The following is a 13,616-nucleotide window of genomic DNA, read 5'->3' on the forward strand; positions in this document are numbered from 1 at the left end:
AGGGAGCAGATTTGTTGCAGAGTAAAATCAAAAGTTAATTTTTGGTTTTGTTAAATTTGAGATACCTAGTGAAGGTAAATATCTAGTGAAGATAATACCTGTTAGATATCTATCATCCAAGTGAAGATGCTGAGTAGGCAGTTGGATTTTTGAGTAGAGCTCTGGGATAAGGTTAGGACTTTAGGTACAGATTGAGGCGTCAGGGCATATAGATGGCATTTGAAAATAGGACTGTATATGTCAGTTGTATAGTGTTGTAGGTACAGAGATGAACACCCAGGACCTCCCTCTTGGACTCTGACATCTTAAGGTTGAGCAGAGGAAAAGTTATCACAAAAGAGTTTGAACAGAGTACCTGGTGAAATAGAGTGAGGTTTCACATGACCCTAGGGAAGAAAATATTTCATGAGAGAAAGAGTGGACAACTGCATCTATTGCTATTTTAGAGGTCAGTAAGATGGAGAAGAGACACTTGGACCTAGCACCCTGGCGGTCATTGTTGGCCTTAACAAGAACAGAGTTGGTGGATAGGTAGGCTAGAAGACCAACAGGAGTGGTTTGAGAAGAGACTGAGGTAAGGAAGCAATTATTGACACTTCTTTCAAGAAGGCTGTGCAAAGAAATGGGCAGTGATGGGGGAGATGGCATCAAAAGTGGTTTTGTTGGGGCTGGCCTGGTGGCGCAAGTGGTTAAGTGCGCACACTCTGCGCGGCAGCCTGGGGTTCGCCGATTCGGATCCCAGGCGCGCACCAACACGTCACTTGGCAAGCCATGCTGTGGCAGCATCCCGTATAAAGTGGAGGAAGATGGGCACAGATGTTAGCCCAGGGCCAGTCTTCCTCAGCAAAAAAAAAAAAAAAAAAGGAGGATTGGCAGGCGTTAGCATAGGGCTGATCTTCCTCACAAAAAAAAAAAGTGCTTGTTTTATTTAATTAGAGGAAAACGTGGCATTCTTCCCCATTACACTTGTGTTGAGGCAGGCACTGATTCTCATCAGTCGATATCCCTAGATATTCTGAATAGACATGGCACATAGTAGGTCCAAGGTTAAATGTCAAGTTAAACTAGTCAGATCTTCCCTTTGTTACGTTGGTCATTATACAACTGAAAAAGCACAAATGTTGTGAGTATATTCCTAGCACTAAGATGTATCTTTTGAATTTCTAATATATTTATTACTCTTTTTACTTGGATTTTTTTTTAAACAATACTCCCTCTTTTACATATAGTGATTTTTGCCTTTTCAGAGTACTTTCTGGTTTATAGTTTTATTTTCATCACAACGCTCTGAGGTAAATAGGACAGGCCTTATTGTTCCCCATCTGACAGAAGAGTAAACTGAGACACAGAAAGGTTAAAAACCTTGTCCAAGATCACAGATAGGCCCGTTCTTTTTCTCTTCACACTAGATCACACCACCTCTAAACATTAGAGACTTATTACCTGTTTGAGATACTAATACGTTTAGTTTTTCTAATAGATTACATGCTAAATATTCAGAGTTCCTAAATAAGCCAAGTGATAACAGCATTGATCTTAAATGACATGTAGTATTGACATGCATGACATGCTTTTATTGTATCAGCCTTGATTGATGAGACTGTCAAAGAATATATCAGGCAGCATTGTTCATAACAGCAAAATATTAGAAGTAATCTGAATGTCCAGATTGTCCAAATAACTAGATGGGGGTATAGATAAAATGTGTCATATTCATGCGATGGAATACCAGCAGTTTTAAAAGGAATAAACCATATCTATACAGAACAACATGGATCTTAAAAACATATTGAGTGAAAAATGGAAGATATAAAACAAGACATACTATTCTTTTTTTGGATATATACTCACAGAAAAATTATTTATTAAGTCATTTTTAGGGATGTGTGTGTGTTAAAGTCTGAAAAGATGCCCATCAAATCCATCAGAGTGGAACAGAGTAAGACTAAGGGTGGTGGTCTAAAGGGACTTGGTTTTATAAAGAAGCTAGTAGGACCAAAAAAAATGTTAATTTAATTCTCAGTGGTGGGGAATATAGATATATTTTTCTATACTTCTTTTTATCTTTGAAAAGATAAAAAGAAAGAAGGTAATCTTGACTTTAAAATCCTCTACTGGAGAAAAAAATGCAACATAGGGCAGATAGCAGGGATTATCTTATACCTCATTGAATGTCTTCCAAAAGATTGCTTTTGCTTATTAGAAACTACTTAATTTTAAAGTTTTAAATTGAAATTGTAATTCTTTACTACCATTATATTTTATAGAATCAGTTAAGAGGATATCCATCCATTTAGTTATTTTTCCTACTGTCAACCATAAAACTTAAATTTAAAAACTAAAATCTCCTTTTCTGTAAACCTGCTTCTTTGCAGCTGATCCGCCTCCATACATTGATGGGATTCGAATTAACAGCCCTCATTATTTGACCAAGATAAAGCTGACCACACCTGGGACCCATACCTTTACATTAGTGGTTTCTCAGTATGAAAAACAGAACACGATCCATTACACAGTTCGGGTAAGTAAACCAACATACAGTGACAAAACAAGATAACATAAACAACATAATATGCTCTGCTTGGTAAGTGGGATTATCTACAGAAAAATTTATTTGTGAAAATTGATCTCTATATTTTTCTGTATGTTTATCTGTATATCATTTCAGTATTAAATTATGATGCTTCCTGCAGAAAATAATGCTTTTGAAAAGTAATGTTTTTATTTTGAACGAACATTTTAGTTTTCAGAGTAATAGTTTAGTCCTGAGGTAAGATGGTATGTTCAACTGAAAAGTTCAATTTCAGAGCAAGCAATAAAAGCTCCTTTAGCCTACATAATATTTTTATTGACTTAAGAAAGAAGACTTTGGGCGCCGGCCCCGTGGCTTAGTGGTTGGGTGCATGCACTCCGCTACTGGCGGCCCGGGTTGGTAACCCTGGGCGCGCACCGACACAGCGCTTCTCTGGCCATGCTGAGGCCACGTCCCACATACAGCAACTAGAAGGATGTGCAGCTGTGACATACAACTATCTACTGGGGCTTTGGGGAAAAAAAAGGAGGAGGATTGACAGTAGATGTTAGCTCAGAGCCGGTCTTCCTCAGCAAAAAGAGGAGGATTGGCATGGATGTTAGCTCAGGGCTGATCTTCCTCACAAAAAAAAAAAAAAAAAAAAGAAAGACTTTGAACTTAGTGAAGGGGAATGATCACCTGTAAACACATTGCTCTCGTGTAGCTGGGAAGGTCATTGTGATTTAGTTCTGCATAGATTTGTTTGCCGTAGGTTGGTAAAGCTCAGTCTGAATAGGTTGTTAGTGATGGAGGGGCCGTTGGGGAGCTGCTGCCACCCCTTCATTCTTCAGGTGCAGAAGCTGAGGCCTAGAGAGATTGTGATTTGTCCTGAGTTGCACACAGTGAGTGGCAGAGAAAACCAAGACAAGACACCTAGCTTCTCAATTCCCAGTTCATTAAACCTGACTTGAAACCAGGCTGCCTACAGAATAATGACTTTTATATATGCCAGCTAATTTTTTCAGTCTTTCAATATATTCTTTTATCACCTTGGTGTTTTTATAATTATAAACTTTATCAGTACAATAAATTTTTTTTGGGATCTAGGTATATTCAGCATGCAGCTTTACTTTTTCAAAGATTCCTTCACCGTACACCATATCAAAACAGGTAAGAAAATTCTTTCTCTGGGTCATAATCTCAGAGAAATCTTAGAATTCCCTTGCTTTTTCTCCTTTTCTCATTTTATTCTTTACATTTAACAATTTCTTACAAAATAAAAACATTCTGGGACTGGACAGGAATACAAGGGAAATGTAAGTAGCCTCCAGTCTGGGTTGGAATACAAGATCTTCAATGAGCAACAGTAAGTGATTCTATGGGAAGAAATAAGTTCAGAGAAAGATTAGTGCAAACCGTGGTCATTAGGGAACGCCATGTAGATGAACCTTTCCAGTAGAATTGGAGATTGGCTTTGCAGGGTGGGCTCAATGAGTAGAGGAAGATTTTAGGGAGAATTCTTGGCAGAGAGAAGAACTTGATCGAAGGCTGAGAGATGGAGATACGGTTTAGTGTGTAGCAGAGCAACCTGGCTGAATTGGAGAGTTGCATTTACTGTCGGTGGTGAATAAAGACTGGAGAGAGAGGGTGGAACCAGAGTGGAGAGTTGCTTTTTTTTTTTTAAGTTGCGAAGGAGTTTGGTCTTTAAAGTAGAATTGGAGAATGGGAAGTTTTGTAAATAAAAAAACTTTGTTTTATTAGATTAATGGAAAATGGAGTGGTCAGAGTGCTGGAGGATGTGGAAATTTCCAAGAGACTCACAAAAATAACCCCATCTACCAATTTCATATAGAAAAGACTGGGCCATTATTGATTGAGCTAAGAGGACCAAGGTTTGTGACAACTTTCTTAAATTAATAATGTTATATTAAAAATGTGGAACAGAATAGGGTTTTGAAACAGACCTATGCATATATGGACACTTGATATATGATAAAGATGGCATTGCAGAGGAGTGGGGAAAGGGGAGTCTGTTCAATCAATGGTGCTGGAATAGTGGAGTATCCGTGTACCAAAAAGCTAATTAGAGCCCTCGCACATCAAATCTGAGAATCAATTCTGGGTGGATTGTTAATAGAGGAGATATCTTAATAACCTCAGGATAAGGAAAGATTTCTTAAACAAGACACAAAGAGCTCATAAAAAGAAACAAGCCTGGAGTTTTTAAAAAATAAAAATTTGAACAGGCATGTCATAAGAGAGACACTCCAAATGGCCAATAAACCTAAGAGCCAAAAATTTGAAACAACCCAAAAGTTCATCAGTGGCGTTTAAGATTATAAAATAGTCATATGAAAGAGTTCTACATAACAATGAAAATAAAGGACAGCTACCCGCAACATGATGGATAAGTCTTCAAAACAATGCAGAGCAACAGAAGCCACACTCAACAGAATATATATACTGTGTGATTCCACTTATATGACGTCAAGAACAGGCAAAGGGAAACTGTCATTTGAGGATGCTTACTTAGGTAGTCAGACTATATACAACACGAGAAAGTGGTTACCATAAGTTAGCTCTGTGGGCCAGGCGTTGGGATGAGAAAGGAGTCTACAGGGGACTTCTCTGCTGCTGAGAGAGTTTTGTTGATCTTGGTGGTAGTAACCCAGGTGTGTGTTTGCTTTACAAATTATTTGTTAAGCTATACATTTGTTTTATGTACATTGTATTATATTTCACAATTTAAAAGTTTAAAAAATACAGATAATAAAAAAATAGTACTAAACTTTTAAATAAAACTAGGCTTAATTTTGCCTGCCTTACAGACTAATTCAAAAAACACTAACAGTCCTTTTGATATGAGTAAGCTCTTTTTCCACAAAATCATTTTTAAAACTTTTAACCGTTTGCTAGGTGAAATAAGGTATCTAATTGCTCTTTTGTATTTAATTTCTAGATTGAACATGTAAAAATGTTTGACAATTTATATTTTTTTTCCTTAATTGCCTATTCATGTCTTCTGCCCATTTTCCTGTTGGAATTGTCATGTTTTTCTTAATTGTAAGCATGAATGAGGGTATGGATGTAAGGATATTAACTTGCTCACATATTTGCAAGAATTTTTCCCAGATCATCATTAAATTTTTTTTCACATAGAAAAAGCTTCTCATTTTAAAGTAATCAAATCGGTCTTTTCTGGTTTGTTTTGCTGTGGGCAGGAACTCACCCCAATATCAAATTTTCACCATATTTTCTTTGAGTTCTTTTATGATTTTATTTTTTACATTCTATATTTTTCATCCATCTGGAATGTATTTTTATATTTGGTGTGAAATACAATTTAACAGTTTTTTCTAAATTTGTCACATCATCATCTAAATAAATAATCCTTTCCCTACTGATTTGGAATGCCATATCTACCAAATGCTAATTACTTCTATAAAATTTAGATTTTATTTCAGGGCTTTCTCTCCTACTTTTTCTGCCTAATACAATGGCAATATTTTATCATTTATTTATTTTTTTGAGGAAGATTAGCCCTGAGCTAACATCTGTCACCAATCTTCCTCTTTCTGCTGAGGAAGACTGGCCCTGGGCTAACATCCATGCCCATCTTCCTCCACTTTATATGGGACGCCACCACCGCGTGGCTTGACAAGTGGTGCGTCAGTGCGCGCCCGGGATCTGAACCCCGGGCCGCTGCAGTGGAACGTGCGCACTTAACCGCTATGCCACCGGCCCGGCCCCTATCATTTATGTTTAACGTTATTCTATGGGAGCCTGTGATAAAAATACAGTTTCTTCTAAAGTAAGTTTAATATAATATTAATCTTTATGGCTTCAGTTTAAAAATATAAATGGTGTTTTGTATAATTAAACTAGTATGCATTTATTTCAGAGTGCTGTTTCCTCCTACTAAAGCTTTAGAAAGCATATACTTAATAGTACATTTGCACTTTAGGTCTAGTTATTTTTAGCTATGTATTTGAGACTACTTAATAACAGCACTAATTCTGTTCCTTTTTATTGCTAGGCAATATAGTGTTGGATTTGAGGTTGTCACAGTTTCTGTGGTGGGAGATCCTGGTCCCCACGGCTTTCAGAGAAAATCTAGTGGTGACTATAGGTAATGTTGGCATTTTGATTCTCTCTAATTTATACTTTACTTTTTGTGGCATCATCTCTAAATCTTTTTCTCATTTTCTCTGAATATAGGTGTGGGTTTTGCTACCTGGAATTAGAAAATATACCTGCTGGGATCTACAATATCATTCCCAGTACTTTTTTGCCTAAACAAGAAGGACCTTTTTTCTTAGACTTTAATAGTATTATCCCCATCAAGACAACACAGCTTCAGTGATGGAGAAATCTCAGCAATTACTGGATTTTATATTTACCAAATATCAAATCTTCAAATGAAGACACAAATCTTCAGGACACTAAACACAACAATCAGAACAGAATTAAATCTCTAAAAATATTACAGTGGAATCTGGTGCTCAAGTCATGGTGTTTAGTGAGAATTGTATATTGTCCGAATTACCCTAAATCACTTAGAAGTACCATTTACATGGTTTTGTGTATATATGAAGTTGGCTTGCATTTAGGGGCCACATTGTATAAAAAATGCAGATAATTCAAGATTAGACTCAGCACTGTGAGATGCCTTTGCTAAGAGGGAACTGAGACGGGCTGAGGGACGTAGGCTCATTGAGTGGAACGGTTGGCTGGTGTAATACTCTGAAGTAGTTAGATTGTTCGTCCTTTTGGCAGAGCATGTGAGTTAAACCTGGTTGTGTTGTGACTCTATATCTTGGGCAGCTGATCACCAAATCATGTCACCATAGCAGATTTTAATTTTGCATTATGACTTTAAATGTTTATTGTTGCCCAGATGTGATAAAAGAATAAAGCTTTAAGAAATACTAATTAACTTAGCATGAAGATGCTCATGCTTAAGAATGTGAAGGTTGTTGAAGTTAGATACCTGTTTCCCATTGACTCATGTAAAGAGAACTGAGGTATATTCACTATTGCAATTGTTATTTTTTATCGGGTTGATGAAAGTAGTAATCTGAGACATTGAAGACATTACAATTTAGTGTATATAGTCTTTTTTAAATTGCTCTATAGTTCAGTGCTCTGATGGTGACAACACTGAAGAAAATACAATTGAGAATTTAATATATGGCAATTGGGGTTGCATTCAGAAGAACTGCCAAGATACTACTGTCATGTGTAAATTCCCATTTGTTTACATAAAAATCCATCGGAGCAGGATGATGCTCAAGATTTTAAGGATCTGAAAATAAGGTGGAATTTTTCCTTGTCTCTACTTTATAATTATCAAAACTTATTTTGTATTTCTGCTACCTTTAATTACTTGAAATAAAATGTTTATACTTATGGAAACTGCATACTTTAGAGAAGTTGGTTATTAAAGGACTTCATCTAGTATGTTCCATCTAAAAGAAAGGAGAGCTCATTATTTGCATGAAAATTCATACTTCAACAACAAAATCTGTTCTTTTACATTCAGAATAGTGGTAGATTGTTATGCTAATGAGATTTCACTTTTGTAGATATTTAGTGCTTTCAGTTTTAGTATATTAATTTTATGTGGGTTAATTTCTATGGCCCTTTATAGAAAAAAATCTAAAGCATATGAGGTATGTTTATTATAAACAAACATAATTTGAACTTCTGTGTTAAAGATCTTGGATGCAAACTGAAATAAGACCTAATCTCTGTACTCAAAAATCTAATGGAGGAGACCTAGATGTGAACAATTTAAGATATTCTTATGTTGATTCTATACTAGAGCTCCAGACACGGTGCTACACATGTAAAAATAAGGGAAAGATTAATTTTGACTGGACCAATATAGAAAGAAAACAGTCTGATTCTCAACTGGCTACACATTGGAATCACCTGGGGAACTTCTACAAGTCCAATGCCCAGGTGCCCCAAATCAAATCAATCTCTGGGGCTAGGACCAGAGAACAGATTTTAAGCCTCCTAGGAGACTGCAGTGCAGCTGAGGTGGAGAACCACTCCTCCAGTGTAACCACCTTGTCCTTATTTCCCTGACACTGTGTCGCCCTATTGCTCAGCTCCAGTGCAGTGAAAGTGGAATTCTAATTCAAACCTTAGTAATCAGGGCTTAAATTATTAGGATCCAGGACCTTAACTGAAAATAAGAACAGATGACCACTGCATTCCATGCTCTTCCTTATGGCAAGAAGGTTGCCTAGAACAGAAGATTCACACATCAGGATTTCTTATTTGAAGTCACAAAGTTAGACATTTTCTTAAGCCATTTTTATTACACTCAAAGTATTAAGACATGTACAAAATAACCTTGTAATTAGGATACTGTATCAGTCATTAAAAAAGGAGAAAACAGTACAGTATGAAGAGATTTACAAATGACTAAAATATACAAGCTGTGTCAGAATTGACAACTTGAAATAGGGTTGCTTTTCTTTTAGAAATGTAAGCTTTCCTAACAAAAAAGGACAAATAAAATACAGTGCTCTAAATATGTGTAACCATGAAAACATTAAAGAAAATCAGTCTTAACACTATTAGCATAACAGACCATTGCTTGTATTTAACAGCCTTTGCCAACACATGCCTACTCCCCTTCCTAGCTTTAGGGAACAGTTTCCTCTAGGAAATACTAGCACAGCATAACCCTTAAATAATTTATTTTTAAAGTTAACAACCTACAGAGAAATGAACACCTTGTCAGTCTAGATATAACAATGGCAACCATTCTTCACATGCACTTCTCTTAGATTAAGTCCCCTTGGCTGGTAGGATACAGTTTGTTCTAGAACCCTCTGCCCCACAGCTGCAAATCCCCTTATATGATATGTCCCTGCTACCCTCTTCCCCCCATCCCCACACTGGCATTTACCTTTCCCACCCCAAAAAGTGCAGTTCATGGTAACCTTTATAGAAAATGGTTTTAATGGGTGTCCCAGCATATACACTTTTTTACAAGCTCGTTCTGAACACCAGAGATGATGAAAATGAATTGTGTTCTTGGGTTTTTTTTAAGCCTTCACAGGGTCAACAAGGTGTGTTCTTAATACTTGAGTTTTGTCCTTGAATGTTTTTGTTTTGTTTTTCATTTAGATCCCCTGGGGTACAAAGGAGAGAATATCTCCCTTTTCCCAAACTGAGGGGGAGAGAAGAGAGAGAAGCAAGCTGTTGACCCCATTTGGCTCAGCTTCCCAGCCCCTTTCCTGGCTCGGGTGCTTTCCTAGGAACTAGTTATTGCTTCCATGACACTGTTCCAGGTAACGTTCCACAAGGCTGTGAACCTGGCCACAGTACCCCTGCAACACCACCCCTGCTCTGAAAAAACAAACCAGCCCAAGAGCTTTCCCAGAAGAAAGACCTTCAGCCCTCAGGGTCACTGGAACTTCATTAGTGCAGTTTAAACACTTAAGATTTGGCATATATTAAATGATTATTGGCACAATGTTCTCCACACAGTTTCATGTATAAATACTGATGTGCACTTGGGCCAGGGCCTTGGATGGGTCAGCCGATCTGCACCAATTTTATGTCAGCAATAATCCCGTCTCTTCCCTTTGAGCACTGGAGGGAGAGCTGCTTCATCCTGTTCTCCAAGGCCTGGCCCTCAGGGGAGCTGCTGCCTTGACTCTTGCCACCACCACCACTGCTGTTGCTGAGACCCCGATTGTTGTTGGCTTTGTCACTCGTTTTATTCTCTGCCCCTTCTGCCCTGTCTCCTACAGAAACGTAAAGATTATTAAGTGAGTATTGACAATTCCAAGAGTCCCTTGAGCCCCGCCAATCAGCCAACTCAGCCCTGTAGAATCTCCCAGTGTTGCCCGACCGTGCATGCCACGAGGGTTCTCCATCATGGAACTGCTTACTGCTCTTACTCCTCAAGGTGTTTTCTGTCTTCCTTATTTTTAGAGGAAATGTGTCATACTCATTCAACAGCTGGGAAACAGAAACTCTCTAGCATGTGCTAGTCAAGAGGACTGCAGTGAGGAGAAACAGAACCCAAGCTGTCCTGTAAAGCAGCTGGTCAGAGCAGAGCAAGGACCGCCCCAGAACAGCACTTGGAAACCATCCCCACGATCAACACTGACAGCACGTTCACAGAGACCCAGTAACGCAGCACTGGGGGCTCCGAGACCTGGCACAGGTCTAGAACGGTGCAGAGATCCGGCTGCAAAGGCAGCAAGTCACCTGGGACAGGCGCTACTGGTGAGAGGGCCGCGACTCACCTCGTTCTACCTCACACTCGGGGGAGGAGGCCCCACTGCATTCGCTTCGAGGGCCCAACACCGGGAACATCATCCCAAACTCTGCCAGGGACACAGGGCTGGGCAGATCCAGGCTGCCTGGCCTCACGACTGCAGGGAACTGGTCAGGCACCTCGGACGGGCTCGTTGGTCCTGAACTAAAGCTGGACAGAGACTGGGTTTCCGAGTCATCTTCAGACACAAAGTTGCTGCAGTTGTCATCTTCAAAGGCCTCAGAGGCCACTAGGATGAGAGAGAACACAGTCACAGAGCGTCGGACAGAGAGCAACCTAGTTCCTTATACCCCTCCAGAAGTGTTCGCTACTGGCAGGCAGCTGGACACGGCATGGGGACTGCAGAATCCCTGCCACCGTGGGCGCCTAATGAAAGGAACGTGACCCTCCCGAGCCTGCATGACCAGCCTGTAATGCAGCATGAAGGGACGCAGCTGGACCCCATGGATATTCAGTGTCCCTTCAATAACTGTCTAGTCCCTGCCCTAGTCAGTGTCACCAGACACTGCCTAAAGGTGGAAGGTGAATCCAGCCTCAGATCGGGGGCTTTTCTCCACTCCAGTCCCCAAACAGATCCACACGTGCGCAGGAAGAGGGCCAGCCCTTTGCAATGCATCCCGAACAAAGCCTGTCAGGAGGAAACAGTGCTGCGTGGACTAGCTGTTGGGACCTTTGTCATCTTCCAGGTGACCTCTGATATAAAAGACATGCTCAGGCCCACCTAGATCACTGTTTGCCGCGAAAGAACAAAATTCCTTTACAGTGCTCCGTAGCTTGTGCCTCACTCATCGTGTGGACCAGCATAACCAGGGCTCAGAGCCATGCCACTCTCGTCGTTTGCAAGTCACTTCAGCCTTTGACTGTTTCCCCCTCAGCCTGCATATAATCCTGCTTCTTATCAGATCTTTCCTCTTCTACTCTCCTTTCCTCCTCCCTCATCTTTAAAAACAGCCTTGTAGCATCCCCTAGAGGACTACCATAAATGAGAAGTACTGTGATGTTGGGGACAGAAAACGGGCTCAGATCTGAATGCAAATCCTATCTCCACCACTTACTGTGTAGCCTTGGCCAAGTTACTTAACCTCTCTGAGCTTCCTGTTCTTCTCCATATAGAGTTTATGAGATGATGTATATTAAAGTACCTTACATATCGTTGATGCTCAAATTATAGTTTCTTTTTCCTTTACCTTGGGCCTGGCACTTAAACATTTGTTGACTAAATTAAAGAACACCTGAGAAAGGAACTTGGGAAAGAGCCAACAGGGATTATTCCACAGAAAAGGAGAAGAAGGGAAGTATGCAAAGACAGTGCTGGAAAGGATTTCTTGTAACAGAGGGAGCCACGTCAAACCTCTGTATCAGTTTGCTAGGGGGTGGCCCTGGAAAAAAAGCTCTCCATGGTCAGACCCCAGTGAGAGGCACCATTTGCAGAGTGCTTACTGGGTGCCAGCGTTCTTTCATTTAATCCTAACCACCACTCGACACCGCAGATGGAAGGAACTATGAGTCTTGAATGTTCTAATGTGCACTTTGAATCCCAGGAGTGAAAGTGTAACATTTCCCCAACTTATTTGACCACAGAATCCTGACCCTGAAGAACAGTCAGTAGCATCTTCATGAACACAGGGTTCCACAAAATGTGGGAAGCCACCAGAAATAGCCCCCAGGCCTGCCCAACTCTCCGAGGCCCTTCCATGATGGGGAGACGGGCCTGGAAGCGGAGCACACAAGCTGTGCCATCTCCTGCTTGCACACGAGCCCCCGACTCACTCACCAGACACGGCGTCCGCCTCGGGCTTGCTCCCCGCCAGGTCCTCCACAGACACGCCACTGCCCTCGGCCCCGACGCCGCGGCCCCGAGGCCCCATGGTGCTGGAGCGCCGCCGCTCGTGGATCTCGTCCGAGATCATCTCCAGGTTCTTCAGAGCCGTCTTGTACTCGCCTTTCGCCAGGGCCAGCTTGGCCTGCAGGTCGTCCACAGTCTTCTTCAGTTGCTGGTCAGGAGAACGAGAGGCTCGGTAAGTGAAGGCTGCCCATGCTGACCTTGCAGTGCTCTTGAATGACAGGTTCAAGGACATTATCTACCCATCACTCCGCTCCAAAGACTTCCCCAAGACACGACCGAGGACCTGATTACTGTTATCACAGCTATCCCTGCGCCAGATATAAAAGCAGCCACCTCCACCCCAACTCCCATCCAGTGACAAACTCAAGCTCTAATATCCAGAAACTACCACTGGCAGAATAAACCCCAGCAGGGAAGCAACAATGGGTGTCAAACTCACACAAAAGTCCCACATTCTACCACTTGGTCCCCAGTGCTATGGTTCTCAAACTTGAGCTTGCAGCAGAACCCCCTGGAGGGGATAAAAAGGGACTGAACGGCAGATAATAGAGAACTTCAGAGACCACTGAAGACCATTTTGAGGCCTGAAGACACTGTAAAGAAGGTGTCTCTCTCTTTACTCTCCTCCTGTAGCAAATGCCTCATTTGAAAGCCTGTTACTACAAAAAGTGGGGCTTTGAATGCAGGAAAATCCCATCAGCTACAAAGCCAAAGGCCACACGTACCTCAAGCTGCACGTAGTACTTTGCCTTGAGTTCAAAATAAGGCCTGTGGAAGACAGGAAGAAAAACCCTAAGAGTAATGTAACACAATGACCACGATAAACTCCACAGGGTATGTAGGAGGAAGCATCAGTCACAGCTGGCCAGGTCATCTTTCCAGGATTTAGGTAACTCTGATGAGGCCAAGAGATGGAGGTGTTGCTCCCAGCTCAGGGCCTCATGGACACA

At 40.9% G+C, this 13,616-nt stretch overlaps 2 protein-coding genes across 5 annotated transcripts in view; one reads left to right on the forward strand and one right to left on the reverse strand.

Moving 5' to 3' along the window:
- The window catches only part of CAPN7 (calpain 7), a 39,704-nt gene extending 31,772 nt beyond the window's left edge, over nt 1-7,932 (forward strand). For 3 of the 4 annotated variants that reach the window (XM_004419385.3, XM_087430577.1, XM_087430576.1), the window contains 5 exons: nt 2,376-2,521; nt 3,620-3,682; nt 4,274-4,404; nt 6,549-6,641; nt 6,731-7,932. In XM_004419385.3, coding sequence (XP_004419442.1) covers nt 2,376-2,521; nt 3,620-3,682; nt 4,274-4,404; nt 6,549-6,641; nt 6,731-6,875 — 578 coding nt within the window. In that variant the 3' untranslated portion in view covers nt 6,876-7,932. The remainder of the gene's footprint in view (nt 1-2,375; nt 2,522-3,619; nt 3,683-4,273; nt 4,405-6,548; nt 6,642-6,730) is intronic. The other variant, XM_087430578.1, reaches the window with a different exon arrangement.
- An 860-nt stretch (nt 7,933-8,792) lies between these two features.
- SH3BP5 (SH3 domain binding protein 5) overlaps nt 8,793-13,616 on the reverse strand; it is a 73,403-nt gene continuing 68,579 nt past the window's right edge. Inside the window, exons 6-9 of the mRNA XM_087430579.1 lie at nt 13,392-13,434; nt 12,595-12,814; nt 10,789-11,049; nt 8,793-10,281 (exon numbers count right to left, since the gene is read on the reverse strand). Of these exons, the coding sequence (XP_087286705.1) occupies nt 10,070-10,281; nt 10,789-11,049; nt 12,595-12,814; nt 13,392-13,434 (736 nt within the window). The 3' untranslated portion in view covers nt 8,793-10,069. The remainder of the gene's footprint in view (nt 10,282-10,788; nt 11,050-12,594; nt 12,815-13,391; nt 13,435-13,616) is intronic.

Source organism: Ceratotherium simum, chromosome 5, assembly GCF_057802395.1.
Source record: "Ceratotherium simum simum isolate JZ-2026a chromosome 5, ASM5780239v1, whole genome shotgun sequence".
NCBI lineage: Eukaryota > Metazoa > Chordata > Mammalia > Perissodactyla > Rhinocerotidae > Ceratotherium > Ceratotherium simum.